Source organism: Cheilinus undulatus, linkage group 2, assembly GCF_018320785.1.
Source record: "Cheilinus undulatus linkage group 2, ASM1832078v1, whole genome shotgun sequence".
Classification (NCBI taxonomy): Eukaryota; Metazoa; Chordata; class Actinopteri; order Labriformes; family Labridae; genus Cheilinus; species Cheilinus undulatus.
The window spans coordinates 37,931,474-37,949,299 of NC_054866.1; the positions used below are offsets into that span (position 1 = coordinate 37,931,474).

At 40.8% G+C, this 17,826-nt stretch overlaps 2 protein-coding genes across 2 annotated transcripts; one reads left to right on the plus strand and one right to left on the minus strand.

The window, feature by feature from the left end:
- Positions 1-13: 13 nt before the first annotated feature.
- LOC121524518 (ribonucleoside-diphosphate reductase large subunit) lies at positions 14-5,801 on the minus strand. Its single transcript, XM_041809947.1, has 4 exons — positions 5,619-5,801; positions 1,510-3,491; positions 605-793; positions 14-523 (listed from the first exon to the last, which is right to left on the minus strand). Exons 1-4 carry the CDS (start codon positions 5,635-5,637, stop codon positions 329-331), a joined length of 2,385 nt encoding a protein of 794 aa, XP_041665881.1. The 5' UTR covers positions 5,638-5,801; the 3' UTR covers positions 14-328.
- Positions 5,802-7,399: 1,598 nt separating this feature from the next.
- qpctla (glutaminyl-peptide cyclotransferase-like a) lies at positions 7,400-17,821 on the plus strand. Its single transcript, XM_041795786.1, has 8 exons — positions 7,400-8,122; positions 11,387-11,443; positions 13,236-13,325; positions 13,413-13,706; positions 14,046-14,207; positions 16,366-16,465; positions 16,543-16,659; positions 16,767-17,821. The coding sequence occupies exons 1-8, from the start codon at positions 7,901-7,903 to the stop codon at positions 16,910-16,912; spliced, it is 1,188 nt and encodes a 395-aa protein (XP_041651720.1). The 5' UTR covers positions 7,400-7,900; the 3' UTR covers positions 16,913-17,821.
- The last annotated feature ends 5 nt before the right edge of the window (positions 17,822-17,826 follow it).

A 17,826-nucleotide genomic window follows, 5' to 3' on the forward strand; every position in this document is an offset into this window, starting at 1 on the left:
CGTACTTTCAAAGTAAAGCACTACAATGAACAACTTGCATGTAAAACTTTATTCTGTATCACAAAACTTATTATTTCTAACATAAAATACATTTTGTAAGTACTTGCATTGACAACAGTGAGTTGATAGAACCCTTATTTTTTAATAAAATTAATTCTATAAATGCTGACCAGCCCACAGCAGTCATCAGAGTGAGATCAGTGAAAAATGCTCAGGTTAAGTAGAAATGTTACAAAAGTCTGTGTAACACGAGGCACAAAGCTTCACCTTCAAGTCACTATAACACCTTTAATCCTAGCAGCCCTCATAAGTAAGACAGTAGGAGTGTTTAAGATCCACACATGAGGCATTCATCACGGTTCTCCAGAGAACACACCATGGCGGCCATGTTTCTCTCTTTGATCTCCTCCTCCGAGGCTTTGACGGGCTCCTGCGCCTCCTTCAGCTTCTCCTTGTTCAGGGTGAACTGGATCGGGTTAGCGGCCGGCTTCGTCCGAAGATAATACATTCCCGTTTTCAGACCCTGTGGAGGCAGAATTAAAATTTAATCCGAGTTTACCGTTAAAGTGAGACGTCACTCTCGGTCCAGATTTGTGTTGCTCACCTGTTTCCAGCCGTAGAAGTGCATGCTGGTCAGTTTGCCATAGTTTGGCTCTGCGATGTGGATGTTCAGGGACTGGCTCTGGTCGATGTATGCACCACGGTCCGCAGCCATCTTCAGCACGGTCTTCTGGGAAATTTCCCATACGGTTTTGTATAGCTGCTTCAGATCGTCTGGAATCTCATCAATACCCTGATCAAATAAAACAAATGTTAGGAAACGTTTTGTGGTGGGGAAGAAGAAACGGCCTGAAATTTAAGACTTTTGAGTACCCTTAAAGACACGGGAGCTGGCCAGGCTGAAAATAATTTAACCCAGCTGATAAGAAATTTTACCCATCTGATAATTTTTTTGGACATCTTTAAAGCCAAAATAACAAATATTTGCTGATTTGAGGCTTAAACAAGGGTATTTTGCTGCTCTTACATTCAATCCTCCCCCTTTCAGTCCCACCAAAGGTTCAAATCTTTAATATTTTCAGTAATCTTTTTACCATCAATTTCTCATCCCAGACTCTTGTAATCAATTGTGTGATTTTGAATTACTGTATGGCATTTTGTAGACAATAAAAACATCCATGACTAAATGAAGTTAGTTATAGTCTAAATCCAGTCTGACCCCTTTTCTATCAAGTATGAATAGATGATCAGACATTCTACTTGGAAAGTAGCAAAAAATGTTTATATAATTAATTGTAATAAATGGAAAAAAGGTAGGAAATCCTTTAAAAATAAATAAATAAATGTATGAATCATCAAGATAGTAACAGATTAATTTGGAGTGAATTGAATCAAACCAGTCAGGCTATTTTTTACTCTAGATAGTCTTAAATCAAAACTCCTGCAGCAGCCATCAAAACAGAAAATTTGCTGTCCCTTTTCCAGGATAAATCTGGATGTCTTGGTTACCTGAATGGAGCCGTTATGCGCGATCAGCTGGTTCTTCATCTCCTCGTTCCACAGCCCCCTCTCCGTCAGGTCTTTGAGCAGATGAGGGTTGACGATCTGGAACTCTCCAGACAGGACCCTGCGGGTGTAGATATTGCTGGTGTACGCCTCGATGGACTCATTGTTGCCCAGGATCTGTGCGGTGGAGGCGGTGGGCATCGGGGCGAGCAGCAGACTGTTCCTCACGCCGTGTTTGGCAATCTTCTCCTTCAGCAGCTTCCAGTCCCACAGGTCAGTGGGCGTCTTCTCCCACATGTCGTACTGGAGGATGCCTTTGCTGACCGGAGAGCCTTCGTAGGTCTCGTAGGGGCCGAACTCTGCCGCCAGCTCGCAGCTCGCCTCGAGGGCGGCGTAGTAGATGGTCTCAAAGATATGAATGTTCAGTAGCTGAGCTTCTTGGCTTTCAAACGGATATCGCATGAGGATGAAGGCGTCGGCCAAACCCTGCACACCGATCCCAATCGGCCTGTGGCGTTTGTTGGAGTTCTCAGCTTCAGGAACAGGATAGTAGTTGATCTCAATGATCTTATTCAAGTTCTTGACAATCACTTTGGTCACAGCTGCTAGTTTTTTGAAGTCAAAAGTCCGCTCAGAGGTGACATACATGTTGAGTGCGATAGATGCCAGATTACAGACTGCTACTTCATCTTGGCTCGTGTATTCAACGATTTCTGTGCACAGGTTGCTGCACTTGATAGTACCCAGATTCTGCTGGTTGCTCTTCCTGTTGCAGGCATCTTTGTACAGCATGTAAGGCGTTCCCGTTTCTGTCTGGGACTCGATGATGGCGTGCCACAGCTGCTGAGCCTTCACCACACGCTTCACTCTCCCCTCCTTCTCATAGGAAGCGTACAGCTTCTCAAACTCATCCCCCCAGCACTCGTCCAGCCCAGGGCACTCACTGGGACACATCAGAGACCAGTCCTGGTTGCTCTCCACTCTCTTCATGAACAGGTCAGGGATCCACAGGGCATAGAAGAGGTCTCTGGCTCTCTGCTCCTCCTTTCCTGTGTTCTTCTTCAGCTCCAGGAAGTCAAACACGTCAAAGTGCCAAGGCTCCAGGTACATGGCGAAGGCTCCTGGCCTCTTGTTGCCGCCCTGGTCGACGTAACGAGCCGTGTTGTTGTAAACTCTCAGCATGGGAACAAGGCCGTTGGAGTTGCCGTTTGTGCCTGCAATGTAGCTCCCTGTTGATCTGATGCAGCTGACGGCAACACCAATACCTCCAGCTGATTTGGAGATGAGGGCACACTGCTTCAGGGTGTCATAAATACCTTCGATGCTGTCGTCTTTCATGGCGAGCAGGAAGCAGCTGGACAGCTGTGGCCTGTTGGTTCCTGCGTTGAAGAGTGTAGGGGAGGCGTGTGTGAACCATTTCTCTGACAGAAGGTTGTAGGTCTCGATGGCCGCGTCGATGTCCGATTTGTGGATCCCAACAGAAACTCTCATCAGCATGTGCTGTGGCCGCTCGGCCACTTTACCGTTGATCTTCAGCAGATACGAGCGCTCCAGAGTTTTGAAGCCAAAGAAGTTGTAGGAGAAATCTCGGTCGTAAATTATAGCTGAGTTGAGGCGGTCTTTGTTTGCAAGAACGAGGTCAAGAGTTTCCTTGGAGATCATGGGGGAGTGGCGTTTGTTTAAGGGGTTGACATAGTTGTACAGGTCCTCCATCACATCGCTGAACACCTTCTTGGTCTCCTTGTGCAGGTTGGAGACAGCGATACGTGCAGCAAGGATTGCATAGTCGGGGTGTTTGGTTGTGAGGGTGGCAGCGATCTCTGCAGCCAGAGTGTCAAGCTCCACCGTGGTGACGCCGCTGTACAAACCCTGAATCACCTTCATTGTGATCTGAGCCGGATCCACAAAGTCGGAGTTCAGGCCGTAGCACAGCTTCTGGATGCGGGAGGTAATTTTGTCAAACATGACGCGCTCTTGGCGTCCATCTAGAGGGGAGAAAACAGTTTTTGCTTAAACATATTATCACGGTTTCTCTTACATCATTTTTAAATACATTAAAATTTTGTCATTTTATTGGGGCTAAATTGTAAAAGCTGTTTAAAATAAAACTATTACTACAGCTACTAAGTTATCAGTAAGGTAATTCACTGATTTCTTTGTAAAAACTGCTTTGAAACTCCAGTAAACATCTGAGAAGTTTCTTCAAGATGAATAAGTAAAATTTAAAAATCCATAACAATTAATTAAAATATTAAAAAGCACACAGTGTCAACCCAACTGGTTTTTAAGTACAAATCAGTGATGACTGAGGTATATTAAAGGCATAAATGCCTCTGTATAGACAAACTCAGTGCAATTTCAGCACTTTAAATAAACAGTCCAATAGCAAATGTGCAATTTTCTCAAGCGCCTTTACAATCATATGCAAAACATAATCACTATAGCGCTCTACCATCTGCCTTAAACACTTCAACTGCAATGGTCACTTTAATCCTGGTCAGTCTCAGGAATAGTCATATCACCAACTTGTGTATTATTTGTGGATCTTAGTTTACCGTTTATATTGTTTGGTCTATGTGTGTTGTCTTTTTTTTTTTTTTTTTTACATTTTCATTATGTACAGGCTTGTTATAAACTTTTATTTGTATACCATCAACCCTAGAAACTGGCATTTGGCCATAATCAGGCACATTTAGATGTCAATGTTAATTAATGCACACTGTCCCCTATAATAAATTCTAAAAAGTAATACATAAAATAAAAAGTATAAAATGTTCTGATAAAATGCTATAAAATTTAACAAGCAATCTTCTACAAGTTTATTTCTGCATTCAAATCTCACCAAGTAAACATGTCATAATCACATTAATGCTATTATGCAATTTTAAGTAGAAAGAGGAGGGTGAGTGCTACACAGGGTGAAAAATGTCTAAAACACTGGAACCTGATGAGGACAAAAAAATACATTTAAAGAGAGAAATAGTGGTGTAGAAAATCTAAGTGACTTCGCAGATACCTGATTATAAAAAAAATAGCAGAGGCTCATTAGGTGTACTTTCTGACCCCACAAACGATTTCCAATCTAACGTGATAAATAAGAGGTAAATATTTGAGTATTGTATTATGATTGTACAGGAATTTTGTTGAAGACTTTCAGGGTTTCTATTTGGGCAGCAGCATAATGAAGTCTGGGAAAGGCTGGCGCATCCATTTCCTTAATGGATATTTATCACATCATAGTGCCTTGGATTTCCAGTTCTGACGGCCATTCCTACCATGGACTTTACATGTAAATAATCTGGCAAGTATTTTTTTTCCTTCTTGACAGTTTTAAGTGCCATTTGACCTCTTTTTAAGATAGCACAAAAAATACTACATTATAAATAAGCCTTACAGTTTTCTCTTTAAGCATATATTGATATCTGCAGTCATAAATGATATTCAAGGGTTTTTCCCTTTTCCATAAATAAATATATTTATGTGTGCAGTTTGGATCATTACGGAACAAACGATGCACTCCGGATGAACTTATTTAGACTTTATGGTCTTAAAGTTTGAGAATACTCTTGAAACACATGGTGTCTCTTCTTAGAAGTCCTTTGGGTCAGATATCCATAGCTCATTTTGTCATAATCTCCCTGAGGTCCACATTTCTCTCTAGTTAACCTTAATAACTTTGGCTTTTGGCGCCAAACATAACAAAGGCTTACGACTGAATCCATAAACAATGACGTGGGTTAAAACATGAGGCAGAAATTGAATGTATTAAGTTAATATCATCACTCACGTGTATGGCACGCTTCTCTTTAAGTCTCTTAGATTAGCTTTATCAATCGCTGACAGGTTGAAGCGTCTTCTGCTCAAATAGCAAGCTAGCTAGCTAAGTTAGGTATCTATTAGCTACTAGCTAACTTACAACAGACGTCAGGCTGCTTCAGTACAAACAGCGTGGAAAGTATCGGTTATGTGAAATGACAACTCATCGGTCTGTCTGAGAAAGCAAGTGAGTCGTTGTCTTTTCACATATATTGTTGAGTTTTTATTGTCAACAGGGAGAGCGCTGATGCTAACCCGAGGCAGTAATGTTACATCACAACAGAAAGTCAGCTCACCTCGCTTGATCACATGCATGCCGGCGGAGTGTGGTGTTAGTCGTCTGGAGGATTCAGCAGGTGTAGCTGTTAGCTACGAGTTTATCTTCCTTCTGTGACAAAACTCACAAACTGATATAATCACCGACCAGCCTTACAGGAGAGAGCGCGAATGATTCCGGAAACCCGCTAACGGCTCATTTGTACGGGAGGCGTCACCTTTAGTGGAGCAGATGGGCAGGTGTATAAGCCAATCAGGAACAAGAAAATCCGGAACTGTGTATCTACGGACCAATCACAATCCTTAAGAGCTTCCTCTTCCGTTAATTTCCCGGACAAAAATCTGGCGGGACAGAGAAGTAGGTCAGTGTGCTGTGTTTTGCCCAGACTTGATTACAGAGGCCACTCAATTATGTTCAGTTTATGTTCTTAAACATACGGATTGCAGAGGGAGAATATATTCAAACAAGGCTCACTTTATATAAACCTCATGTTCATACCCGTAGTCGCTCCAGGACTGGAATATTGTGTGGCCTATGGGCGTTAGTGTTGTTAGTTATAAAGCAAAAAAATATCACGTTACAAAAAATACTGTTTATTTAATAGAATTTATTTAGAATCAGGAGTTCGATTCAAAAAGTGAAACTCATATAGATTAATTACACACATAGTGAAATATTTAAAGTATTTCTTTCTTTTTAAAGGGATGATTATTGTTTACAGTAAATAAAATCCCCAAATTCAGTCTGAGGCTGGAGTTAGTTCATCAAGAGCCACCATGCACAGACGTATCAGGGAATTTGCCTACAACTGTCTCATTCCTCATGTCAAGCCACTCCTGAACCACAGGCAATGCCAGAAGCATCTCACCTGGGCTAAGGAGAAAAAGAACAGTTGTGGTCCAAAGTCTTGTTTTTAAATGAAAGTAAATTTTGAATTTCATTTGGAAATAAAGGTCCCAGAGTCTGGAGAAAGATCAGAGAGGCCCAGAATCCAAAATGCCTGAAGTCCAGTGTTTTCAGTTTTCACAATCAGCGTTGGTTTAGGTGCCATGTAATCTGCTGCTGTTACTCCACTGTGCTTCATCAAGTCCAGAGTTAACACTGTCAGCTATCTATCAAGAGATTTTAGGGTACTTCAGACTTCCATCTGCTGAGACGCTTTAAGGAGACACTGATTTCCTCTTCTAGGAGGACTTGGCACCTGACCACAGTGAAGCAAAAACTACCAGAAACTTGTTTGCTGATCATGGTATTACTTTGTTTGACTGGCCTGCCAACTGACCTGACCTGACCTCCATAGAGAGTCTGGGCTATTGTCAAGAGGAAGATGAGAGACACCAGACACAACATCACAGATGAGCTGAAAGCAATCAGAACAACCCAGGCTTCATAACACCCCAGCAATCCCACAGACTGCTCTCCTCCATGCCATGTAGCATAAATGCAGTAATTTGTGCAAAAGAAGCTCCAACATTTACTGAGTGCATAAATGAATTGATTTTCCATATCAGCATTGCTGTATCATAAATTTTTGGACTGATATTTTTGATATTCTAATATTTTGAGACAGTAAGTCTTTTTTTTTATTTAAGTGAGCTGCAAGCTGTAGTCATCAACATTCAAAGAAAAAAGTCTAGAGATATTTCAATGTGTAAAGATGAATCTAGAATATATGGAAGTTCTCTTTAATTTGTCCAGTAGGTGGCGGCAGTGTACCGTGAAGTTTACCACCAGCTGGTGGCGGTAGTGCGCCATAACAGTGTTTGCCTACTGCCTTAAAACATAAAGAAGAAACACCAGCAGCCACTACGAAATCCTGCGGTGTGGCTGCGAATAAATTGCGCTTATTTATGTGGCATTTTTGCTACAAAAGAGTAATGACAAGTTTGCCTCATGGGTAGTTTTACGCCGCTTAGTCTTTATTAGACGAAAGTAGATACAAGTATTTGTGTAACGCTAGTAAAGACTAGCAGCAGTCAGTGATACGTGGGCTTAATCTGTTTCTGTGTTAATTATAATGTTTAGAGGATTAAGATGATCAAAGCAGCCCTTCATTCAGCCTCGCCTTCAAAGACCCGGACTCACAGACTGGCATCGAGGATCAGGACCACAAAAGAGAGGCTCTTAAACTTGGGGGATGGAGTATGATGGAGAAACAGGACTCCACACAGACACGGTGTTCAGATCAGAGCCAGCGAACTCCTGACTTCCTGGATTTCCCTCCTGCATGCCCCACGAGTCAGCTTGTACACGTAGCTGAAGGGACCCAGATAAACACTGCAGCTATAGCCTCTATGAGACATGTCCAGGTCTAGTCGGCGGTACAAGTCTCTGCAGCAGAGCAACGGCAGCAGCCCTTTGCCCGGCTGTGACCGGCTACGGTTGCCCCGTGCCCGGATACTGCTGATCTGTCTCCTCGGTGCCCTGGTGCTGGCTGGGTTCCTGGGAGTCTACCTGTCCAACGACATCAACACAAATGGACAGGTGAACCGCGTTGGAGCGGCAGAGCTAAGCAGAGAAAGGGTAAGGATTCATAGACACTAACGCTAAAACTTTGCCCTGCTGGGACTAGTTTGGACCCCAAAGTGTTAACTGAAATATAACCTCTAACAGATGGTGCTGCATAGACTGTTTCACAAGACATGTCACTGATTATCTGAATTTAACTGTTTCTTTACCTTTTCCTTGTATGAGTATATTAAAACCAGACAGGCAGATTACATGAGTGGTGGTGTGGGACTACTAACTGCTGAATCGATTAGTGGAAGTATAGAAATAAAGATTAGGAAGAAACTATTATTATTAGCCATTAGTTTATTGTGTGAGCATCATCAATTCTTTTTCTCAAGTCTAAACTAAGTCTTTTTTTTTTTTTGCCAAGATGTTTTAAAGCACATTATTGTACAACAGGGCTTTTGCTGTGGCCCAACAAAAAGGTAAATTTTAAAGGGGGCTAATAATTTTGACCCTGGTCCTTTTTTGAGAAGTGTTTTTTATTCTGTGCAAAGTAAGATAAAGTAAGCAAACAAAATAATGTTGATGTTTGGAAAAGCCGTGTAAAAACAATCCTTGCCCTGTTCAACATGACTTGTGAAATACTTGTAAAGAATAAAAGAACCTTTCATAGGGGGGATTATTATGTCGTCACCATCTGTAGCTCACTGATTTAAATCAAGGAGCAGCACAATTTACATAGTATAGAAATCCGTAGCCCTAAGGTATAATTTTAAGGGGACATACTTTACATATTTAAGACAAGTTCATGTTGGTCTCAGAGGTCCCTAGAATATGCATGTGAAGTTTGTTGCTGAAAAACACTCTAGTTTAGGATTTTTGTATGTCTTAAAACCCTCTGTTTCAGCCCTGCTCTGAACAAACTGTTTCTGTAGCTTTAAATGTTACTGAGCTGTCTGACTCCGCCCCTGGCCACACTCCTCTCAGGAAAAGGATGTGGCACTCCTGATGTTACAATGTTACAGATGCTTTTATCCAAAGTTAAGGACCTGACTGGGATTTGAACCATCAGCCTCCCAGACTAAAGTAAGCAGGATAACCCACTGAGCTATCCAGTATGTCAGCTGACAGGAACCAAACCTTGGGGTGGGTGCTAACTCCCCACATGACATCATGAGGAGAAAATATGAGGACTACTTGTTTCAGCATACATTTTTTGAAAGGTGGAGAAAGAGAGGGGGAAAGGAAGTGGATTTTTCTGATTCTTGGGGAGATTGTGGACAGGCCAGGGGCACATATTTTTGTTAGAAAACCTGAAAAAGTGATTTTTGTATAATATTTCCCCTTTAAAAACTCTTAAAATCTAAAATAAGAAATAGAAGAAAACAAAGAAGTTTTTCCCTGCCTGGGATCAATAGACATACATATTTTGCCTGCCTATACTTCCTCCTAATAATGAGGGAGTAGTGGGAGGTAGAGCCCAGTCTGGTGTGGATGAGAGCCAGCCTGGATTAGGGCACCTCGCCCCAGCTCGACTTTCTCTTTCTAACCTCTTTTTTTTCAGAATTACTCGTTATCTTTCTTTTTTTGTCCAAAGCTTGATCCAAAAGGGCGGCAGGACTCGGTTAAGGTTCTTAAACATGCTTTGCCTCTAAAGGCCTTTTCACTTCTAAATGTGACTGCTGCAGATCATGTCTACATGGATCTCAACCAAGTCCAGTTCCCTCTTTGGATCAAGCTTTGGATAACCATGGCTTGGATGAATGAGAACTTTGACAGACTTCTCATATTTTGTTGCCTTTTATTTGCTGTTCCTCTCATGTGTAATGTTGGCACCACGACTTGTTGCCTTTAGTTTGTGAGAGCCATTAGGAGCCCTGTGCTCAAGAGGGTGGTATCAGTGAGCCTGGATCTGCTGAAGATGGCAGTAATGTTTAGGTTGCAGTGGCATCTGAGGAAGGATATGCAGCTTAGCAGTAGAGGCATAATTGGGATTAGGGGTCTCTTCTCTAAGCGATTATCCTGTCATTAGTCCACAAGTATCTTGTTATCTTGTTTGTTTCAAATGTGAACACACAAAAGAAAAACATGTTCTAAGTGATTACACTGTGGGACGCCATGATGGAAGATTACAGTTTCAGATTTATGCAAAGATGATGGATTTAGCCCCTTAAACGTTAAGGAATGGATGGCAATAGTAACTGAAATATACCAAATGGAGCACTTTTTCACTGAGACTGAAAGGAGCCACATTTGTTAAGAAGTGGTTAGAATGGAGCCACTTTGCTGTAGAGGACAGGAATGCTACTTTCGTACTGATATGGTTTTCATTCAAATAAGTTCTTGCCTAAAAGTTTTTAAACTACCTCAACTTTCCCCACCTTACCTTTACCATCAATGGAAAAATAATAAATGAACACTCAAATATTTTAATTGTACACACTCAGCTGTTTAATTATCTACCAATTAACTGAAATATGCACTTTGATTGTATGCAAACTGAAGATTTTGGGTTTTAACAGTGCTCTTGTGTAAATTTGAAACCAGATGTGGATAAAAATGCTGCTGTTACTATGATGTTCCAGTGCTATTTCTGTGCTCCATGAGCTCAGATCAAAGAAAAAAAAAAGTCTATGTTGGCTATAAAGCAAAAGAAGAGAAAAATATCAGCTGTTTTTAATCTGTGCACAGTGAAGCTCAGATATTCAAAATGGAATGAAGGAACAGAAAGCCAGATACACTGGAGGGTAAAGCTTTAAATCAGAAGACAAGCAGACCTTTCCACCTTCTTGGTTGTGAATTTATTAGAATCATTATTTGCACAGTTTTCTGTTTAAAAAAAAGAATTATACCTTTTAAATATAAAAACAGTAATGAAAATGATCAACAATTAGAGTAATAACATTTACATACTTTTGCAACATCATGTAAGCCTTTGTTTTAGATTATCCATATTGCCTCAGACTCTTTGGGCAGATCAGTACATAAAAAATACATTTCATGAGAAAATTAACAAAGAGAAACTTATTAAAAAAACATCAAACAAGCAATCATTCTTCCATCATAGTGACATATGCAAAAGATTCTGAATATAAAAAGAAAATATATGGAAATTACAATACAGTTAGTAAAAACTGAAGACAGATATGAATGAAGAACAAAGCTTGAAACCAAACATTTGTGTGACTTTGACCAAAAATCTCCTCCTCATCACAATGGTACAGCGAAAAAAGTTCTCTTGCTTTCATTATATTTTGCTGTCTAACATATTTATTCAGGTGTTTCTCTCTAAATTTGCTTTTAACCATTTCATCTTCTCTCTTTTCCATCCAGTTGGCCCACAAACCCAGTAAATGCTCTCCAGCCCAAATCCGCCGCTTGGCCTCTCAGGTAATGTTTTCAAACATTTCAATGCTTTATACTTCAAGGTAGCAAATGTTTCACAATGATACAACATCTTGTGATTTAATGATCTCAAAAAGTGCAGAGGATTTGAAAAATGCAGATCCTCAGCCGTACTGTTACAGTGTCTATAAAAAGTATTTAACCCTTAGATGTTTTACTCCTGCAATGATTTGATAAATCAATCATAGTCATTATAATTTGACTTTTACAAAATACAAAAAACTTATTTAATGCCAAAGTGAAAACAGATTTTTACAAAGTTATGCCAAGTAAACAAAAATATCTGATTTAAAATAAGTGATTACATAAATATTCATCCCCTTTAAAGAGACCGACCTAATTCAACAGAGGTCAGGCCAATCGTTGCTAATAGTGTCACAATTAGTGAAATGAAGATCCCAGAGTGCATTCCTAGCTACTATTACATCACGAGGACAAAAGAACACCCCAAGCAACTGAAAAAGTGGTTATTGGAAAGAATAAGTCAGGGGAAGGACACAAAATAATTTTCTAGGCACTGAACATCCCCCAGAGTCCTTCCTCACAAACTGAGTGAGCGTGCTAGAAGGAGACTAGTGAGAGGGACCATCAAGCCACCTATGATTACCCTGAAGGAGTTAAAAGCTTCAGCAGAGATGGGAGAGACTCTGCTTATGGCAACTGTTGCCCATATTCTTCACCGGTCAAAGCTTTATGGGAGGAAGGAAGTTGAAGAAAACTAATATTCAGTCTCCACTAGAGTTCTCCAAAGGGTATGTGGGAGAGTCCATGATCAAGTAGAGGAAAGTTATCTGATCTGATGAGACCAGAATGGTGCTTTTTGGCCTTCAGAAAAGACAGTATGTTTGATGGGCACCAAACTCTGCTCATCACCACAAACATGCAAACATGGTGGTAGCAGCATCCTGCTGTTGGGATGCTTCTCAGCAACCAGCTCTGGAGGGCTTGTAAAGGAAGATGGTAAAATGAATGTGGCAAAATAAAGGAAAAACTCTAGTGGACAATCTTATTCAGTCTGCAAAGAGAACTACAGCTTGGGAGAAGATTTATTTTCTAGCTAGACAATGACCCAAGGCATACAGCAAAAGCTACACAGAAGTGGTTTAAAGAAAACAAGGTGAATGTTCTGGATTGGCCGAGCAGAGCCCAGACCTCAATCCAATAGAGAATTTGTGGCTGGACTAGGAAAAGGCTGTTTATGCCTGATCTCTGTACAACCTGACAGAGCTTGAGCAGTTTTGCAAAGAAAATGAAGTAAAATTGTAGTGTCCCAATGTACAAGCCTGATTGAGACCTATCCACACAGACTCAGTGCTGTGATTACAACCAAAGGTGCTTCTGCTAAACACTGACTTGAAGGGGGTGAATATTTATGCAGTCACTTATTTTACATTACATATTTTTATTTAATTGCCATAACTTTGTAGGAATCTGTTTTCATTTTGACATTTTAGATTATTTTTGTCAAAAAAGCCAAATTATACTGACCATGATTGATTTATAAATTCAATAAAAAGGTAAAACATCCAAGGGGGTTAATACTTTTTATAGGCTCTGTAAACCAAAGCTGCTACGAGAGAAAGAGAGGCAACCCTTTCCAGGTTTCACAAATATAGGGTCATTGGGAGGGTTGTCAATGTATTTTTGCATTTTAGACAGGGACCAGGAGTCAACTCACATCTTTTGTTGCCTAAAAACAATACATTTTCCAACACTGGATGCTAAACACTTCTGTATTTATTGTGTTAAAAAGCTGTTGTGACAACTGTACTCTCAGGTGGATGGTACTCGCTTGTGGGAGAATCACTTGAGGCCCATCCTTATCGAGAGGCTTCCAGGGACGCAAGGCAGCCTTGCTGTGCAGCAGGTGCGTGTAAATATTTATAGTTTCCATTTAGCTATACATAAAAGCTTCCTTGCTCATTTTACACCCACCCTCTCTGTTCTGCTTCAGCACATCACCTCCACCCTGTCCTCGCTGTCGGCCGGCTGGGACATAGACCTGGACACCTTCCGGTCTTCAACACCTCGTGGGCAGGTTTCATTCACAAACATTGTAGCCACTCTGGACCCCTCAGCCCCTCGGAGGTTGCTGCTGGCCTGCCACTATGACTCCAAGGCCCTGCCACCGGACCCCCGGTTCCCTGAGCGGGTATTTCTGGGAGTCAGTGACTCTGCAGTGCCCTGTGCTATGATCCTGGAGCTGGCCACGTCTCTGGATGCTCAGCTTAGATCATTCAAACAGCTGGTGTGTAATTATGTTCTGGTGATTGCGCTAAAGATATAGAGAAGATTAGTTTTAATTTGTCAATGTCCTCTTCTTCTTTTAAAAAGCCTGAGATGCTGAAAGTTTCTCTTTCTTGGCTTCTCTCTGCCCCTGAGCCTGCAGCACAGGGAAGAAACGCTGACACCAGCCCGTTGCTTTCTTTGCGGCAGTCATCTGTAAACAGCAGTATCTCTCCTGAGGCTCTGATTTATGTAGTTACTGTAGGAACACGCTGCAACTTCACTGCAGAAAGAGAAGGTGGCATCTCTTGCTGCTTCTTTTTAATTTGGATTCCCTCTCCTCCTTCTCCTTTTCTCTTAGAAACTTCCAGTGACTCTTCAGCTGGTGTTTTTTGACGGGGAAGAGTCATTCGAAGAGTGGACCGCCACAGACTCACTGTATGGCTCCCGTCACCTGGCAGAGCGCATGGCCAACATGCCACATCCTGATGGAAACACACATGCCACCATGCTGCAGGCTGTGGTGAGACACAAAATGTTTGCTCCCATGCAGCAAACACAAATTGCCTCTTTTGTCACATGTTCACTTCCAGATCCAGACACACACTAAATTATGTATAAGGAGGCTGAATTTAGCAAACGGCATGAACACAGCACATTTAAAAATTAAGAGCAGAAACTCTAGCATGTCTTTGTGGACTGACTATGTTTTCATGAATTGTGAATTGATGGGATAGGTCTAAATCTTGTAAAAAGACACTTTGCACTGCATGAACTTAGCCCAGCAAGAAGGATACTGTGGAGGAACTGGGTGCATCTTCACCACAGGAAACAGCAAACCCACACACAAAAAGGCTGTGGACTGTGATTACTCTATGCAGCATGCGTCAAAAATTAATTTTAATATAATGAATTGAACTATAATGGCCTCAGTGGGCTGCTTAATTTTCTGCTTCTCACTCTTGAAAGATGAAGTCACAAAAAGACTGAAAAGTTGCTTAATCCAGTGAGAAAGTTTCCAAGTTAGCAAAAATACCTGCTGTATATTGAGTGATTGAAAGAAAAGGGGAGGAGGTTTTATAAGCCTTTAACAAGCACGTACGCAAAACAATAAATCAAAAAGCATCTGTTGTGGGATTAATGCTTTTTTTCAAGTGGAGAGAACACGTTCGGATAGAAGGAAAACCTTACAAACATGCATTAAGAAATTAATCTCCCACTTTAACATGGCTTCACAGAAAAATAGGACCTTAAGTAAAGCAAAATAAGCTGACTGTTATTCAAAGTGTCTTATTTAAATCCTTGTCTGTAGGTGTTACTCTCCCAGGATGCCACTTTATACTTGAAAGTCCTTATCATGGGTTATTATTTTCCTAGCCACAGATTTTAAAAATGTGCAAACTAGTGCAATCCCGTTTTTTATTCGTTGTATCTGGAAACTGAGGTTACAAAAGATATAAACTCAATTTAATATCCTACCAAGCATTTTTTAAGGACAAACATCATCTCACTACTAAAGCCGTGTTGCACAAATTAATATGGTTTGAGAGTCTTTGCATTTCATCATCAGTTTGATTTACCCTCTGAAACCAATGTTGCTGTATATGACAAGAAGAGACAGGCTGTTTAAAGTTGAATAACTCTTGGAACCATACATTGTAGCCACTTACCTTTTTTTTTTTTTTGCATCCTGTAGCCAGCTGTTTTGCCATTCTAATGATGCCATCTTTGCCTCTGTATCCCTTACAGAGGCTTTTCTAGCAAGCCTGGAACTTGGGTGTCTTTAAGATTGAATCCACAGTAGTAACTCCAACATTAAACATCTTTGTACCAATTTTGTCATCCATTTTTGATCGTTTCTGCCGCTACCTATCCACCATATCCACCATGTTTTGTCACATGAGCTGTGAAAACCAATGGCAGGTTGTTCTGTCGTCACCTCATGCTTTGCCAAACTGTGCATGTCTTTACTCTCAGATCATGCAGAAGATGGCCTGAATCATAATGGAGAAAAAGAGAGACAGAAAGCCTGTGACGTGGCTGTCTGTGTCATTATAGACAGAAACTGTTTTGAATGGCTACAAAACAGCCATTTCAAAAAAGTGCAAGGACTTTTTTTGTAAATATGTGAATATTTTGAAGACTTTTTTCGTCACAGAATGATTTTTTGTTTACTTTTTGGTCCCCAAGGGATGAGAGGACAAGTTTAAGCAAAAAAGTTGTCTAGAGTTTGAATTTCTGTTTAGTATTTTCTGTCTTTGTAGTTCCATAACTTTTTAAAATTCAAGTGACATTACTGCAGCACACATATTTGTAGAGCCCATGTTGCCCAAAGGTTGCATAGAGCTTGACTCTGCTTTTTTAAGACAATAAGTCCATGCAAGATTAAATGGTACAAAAAACTGCTTAGGGCTTGAAGCGTTGGCTGTATTTGAAACAGCTGTCATTGTTCTGAAATCAGCTGAGAAAATTACCTCATCTTTATGAGTATCTAAATGTAGATTACAAAGCCCAGTTTTTCCTGGGATTTAAAGTTGTGGGCATTATGTCACACCTCTTGCACTTCACCGTCCGCTCCTGTTTTGCCTCTTATGCAGACACATGACTGCATGCGACTGCTCTTTCTGTGTTCTGTTCTTTTTCAGCAGACATTTTCATCTCTGTTTTTACTTTCTCTCTAGGACCTCTTTGTATTGTTAGACCTCCTGGGTGGACCTGATCCACTGATTGCAAACCATTTTGATAACACGGCCCGCTGGTTTGACCGGCTGATTGCTGCAGGTGAGCACTGGCAGTAATTCTTTAATGAATACTTCCCTGTTGTGCACCCTAACTCCTCCTTAACCCCTCACTTTCAGAGAGGAGACTCCACCGGCAGGGCTTTCTGTCGTCCCACCCCTCAGAGCAGACATATTTTAGGAAGGATGTGTACCTCGGCCCTGTGCAGGACGACCACATCCCCTTCCTTCACCGAGGTGTGTGACAACAAAATTAACCAAATGTGGAAGTTGTTCTTAAGATCATGCTAAGATATTTGTCACAAGTATAAAACTGGCTTCTCTTCACTTTCACAATGATACAGGTGTCCCTGTGCTCCATGTCATTGCCACCCCCTTCCCACAGTTCTGGCACACACTGGACGATACAGAGGAGAACATGCACCGACCTACTGTAGTGAACCTGACCAAGATCTTGGCTGTGTTTCTGGCAGAATACCTGGGCTTCTGAACACTGGGTGCAATTTGTGTGAAAAGGTCCACATGAAGACCTCTGCTCACTTTTTACTCCATACTGGAGTAATATGGCTTTGAGCCACACTCCTGGCACTTCATTGCTAAAAAAGCACAGCATAATTAAGACGTGAATGAAGAAGAGAGAACCTGGTCATATGAAGAAACTGTGCACTTCAGCTAAAAAAAGAAACTTCACCAAAGACATGGGACCTGCTGGAATTACCTGTTACCTTGATTACACATCAGGGCAGTTTTAAAACACTACATGTCTAAGTGTGTGGGCTTATGATATGTATTAAGGAGTCTTAATTGGGGTGTTGCTAGTTAATGGAGCCAAATGACCAGCTCATGAAGTTGATTCTGTGAATTAATTTTTTGCCTCTTATTTCCTGTGAAAAAAACCCAAGCATTTATTTCCCTCAGTCATAATGATTTACATGCCCTAATGTTTCTTAAAGACACACTTAGAGAGCCTGTGAACACTATTCTCAATGTTTAAATCATGATAGGTCACCTTTGTGAAATATCCTGTGAACTTTTCTGTCTCTTTGATAACCCTTTAGGATTTATGACCTGCTGTAATTAAATGTTAGCCATATTACATGGCTATACTGTACTTTAGTTGTCAGACTGATGGGGAGTATAAAATCTTAAGATGTAAGTTTACACCATGCAAAAGGTTTATTGAACACATAAGAAAAGTGGTTTTCTTGAAGTGGTTTTCCAATTTAATGCAATATGGTCAGAAACATTGAAAAACGATTCTACAAAAGCTGCTGTAGCTTCTATGAAAGATATACATGGGAAAATACTTTTTCCAGCATGGTCCCAGTGTATCTTTCCACAACATCTGCCTGATTTATGTTTTGATAATAAAGTTTTCTTTGCAATTATGTTTAAATGAGACCA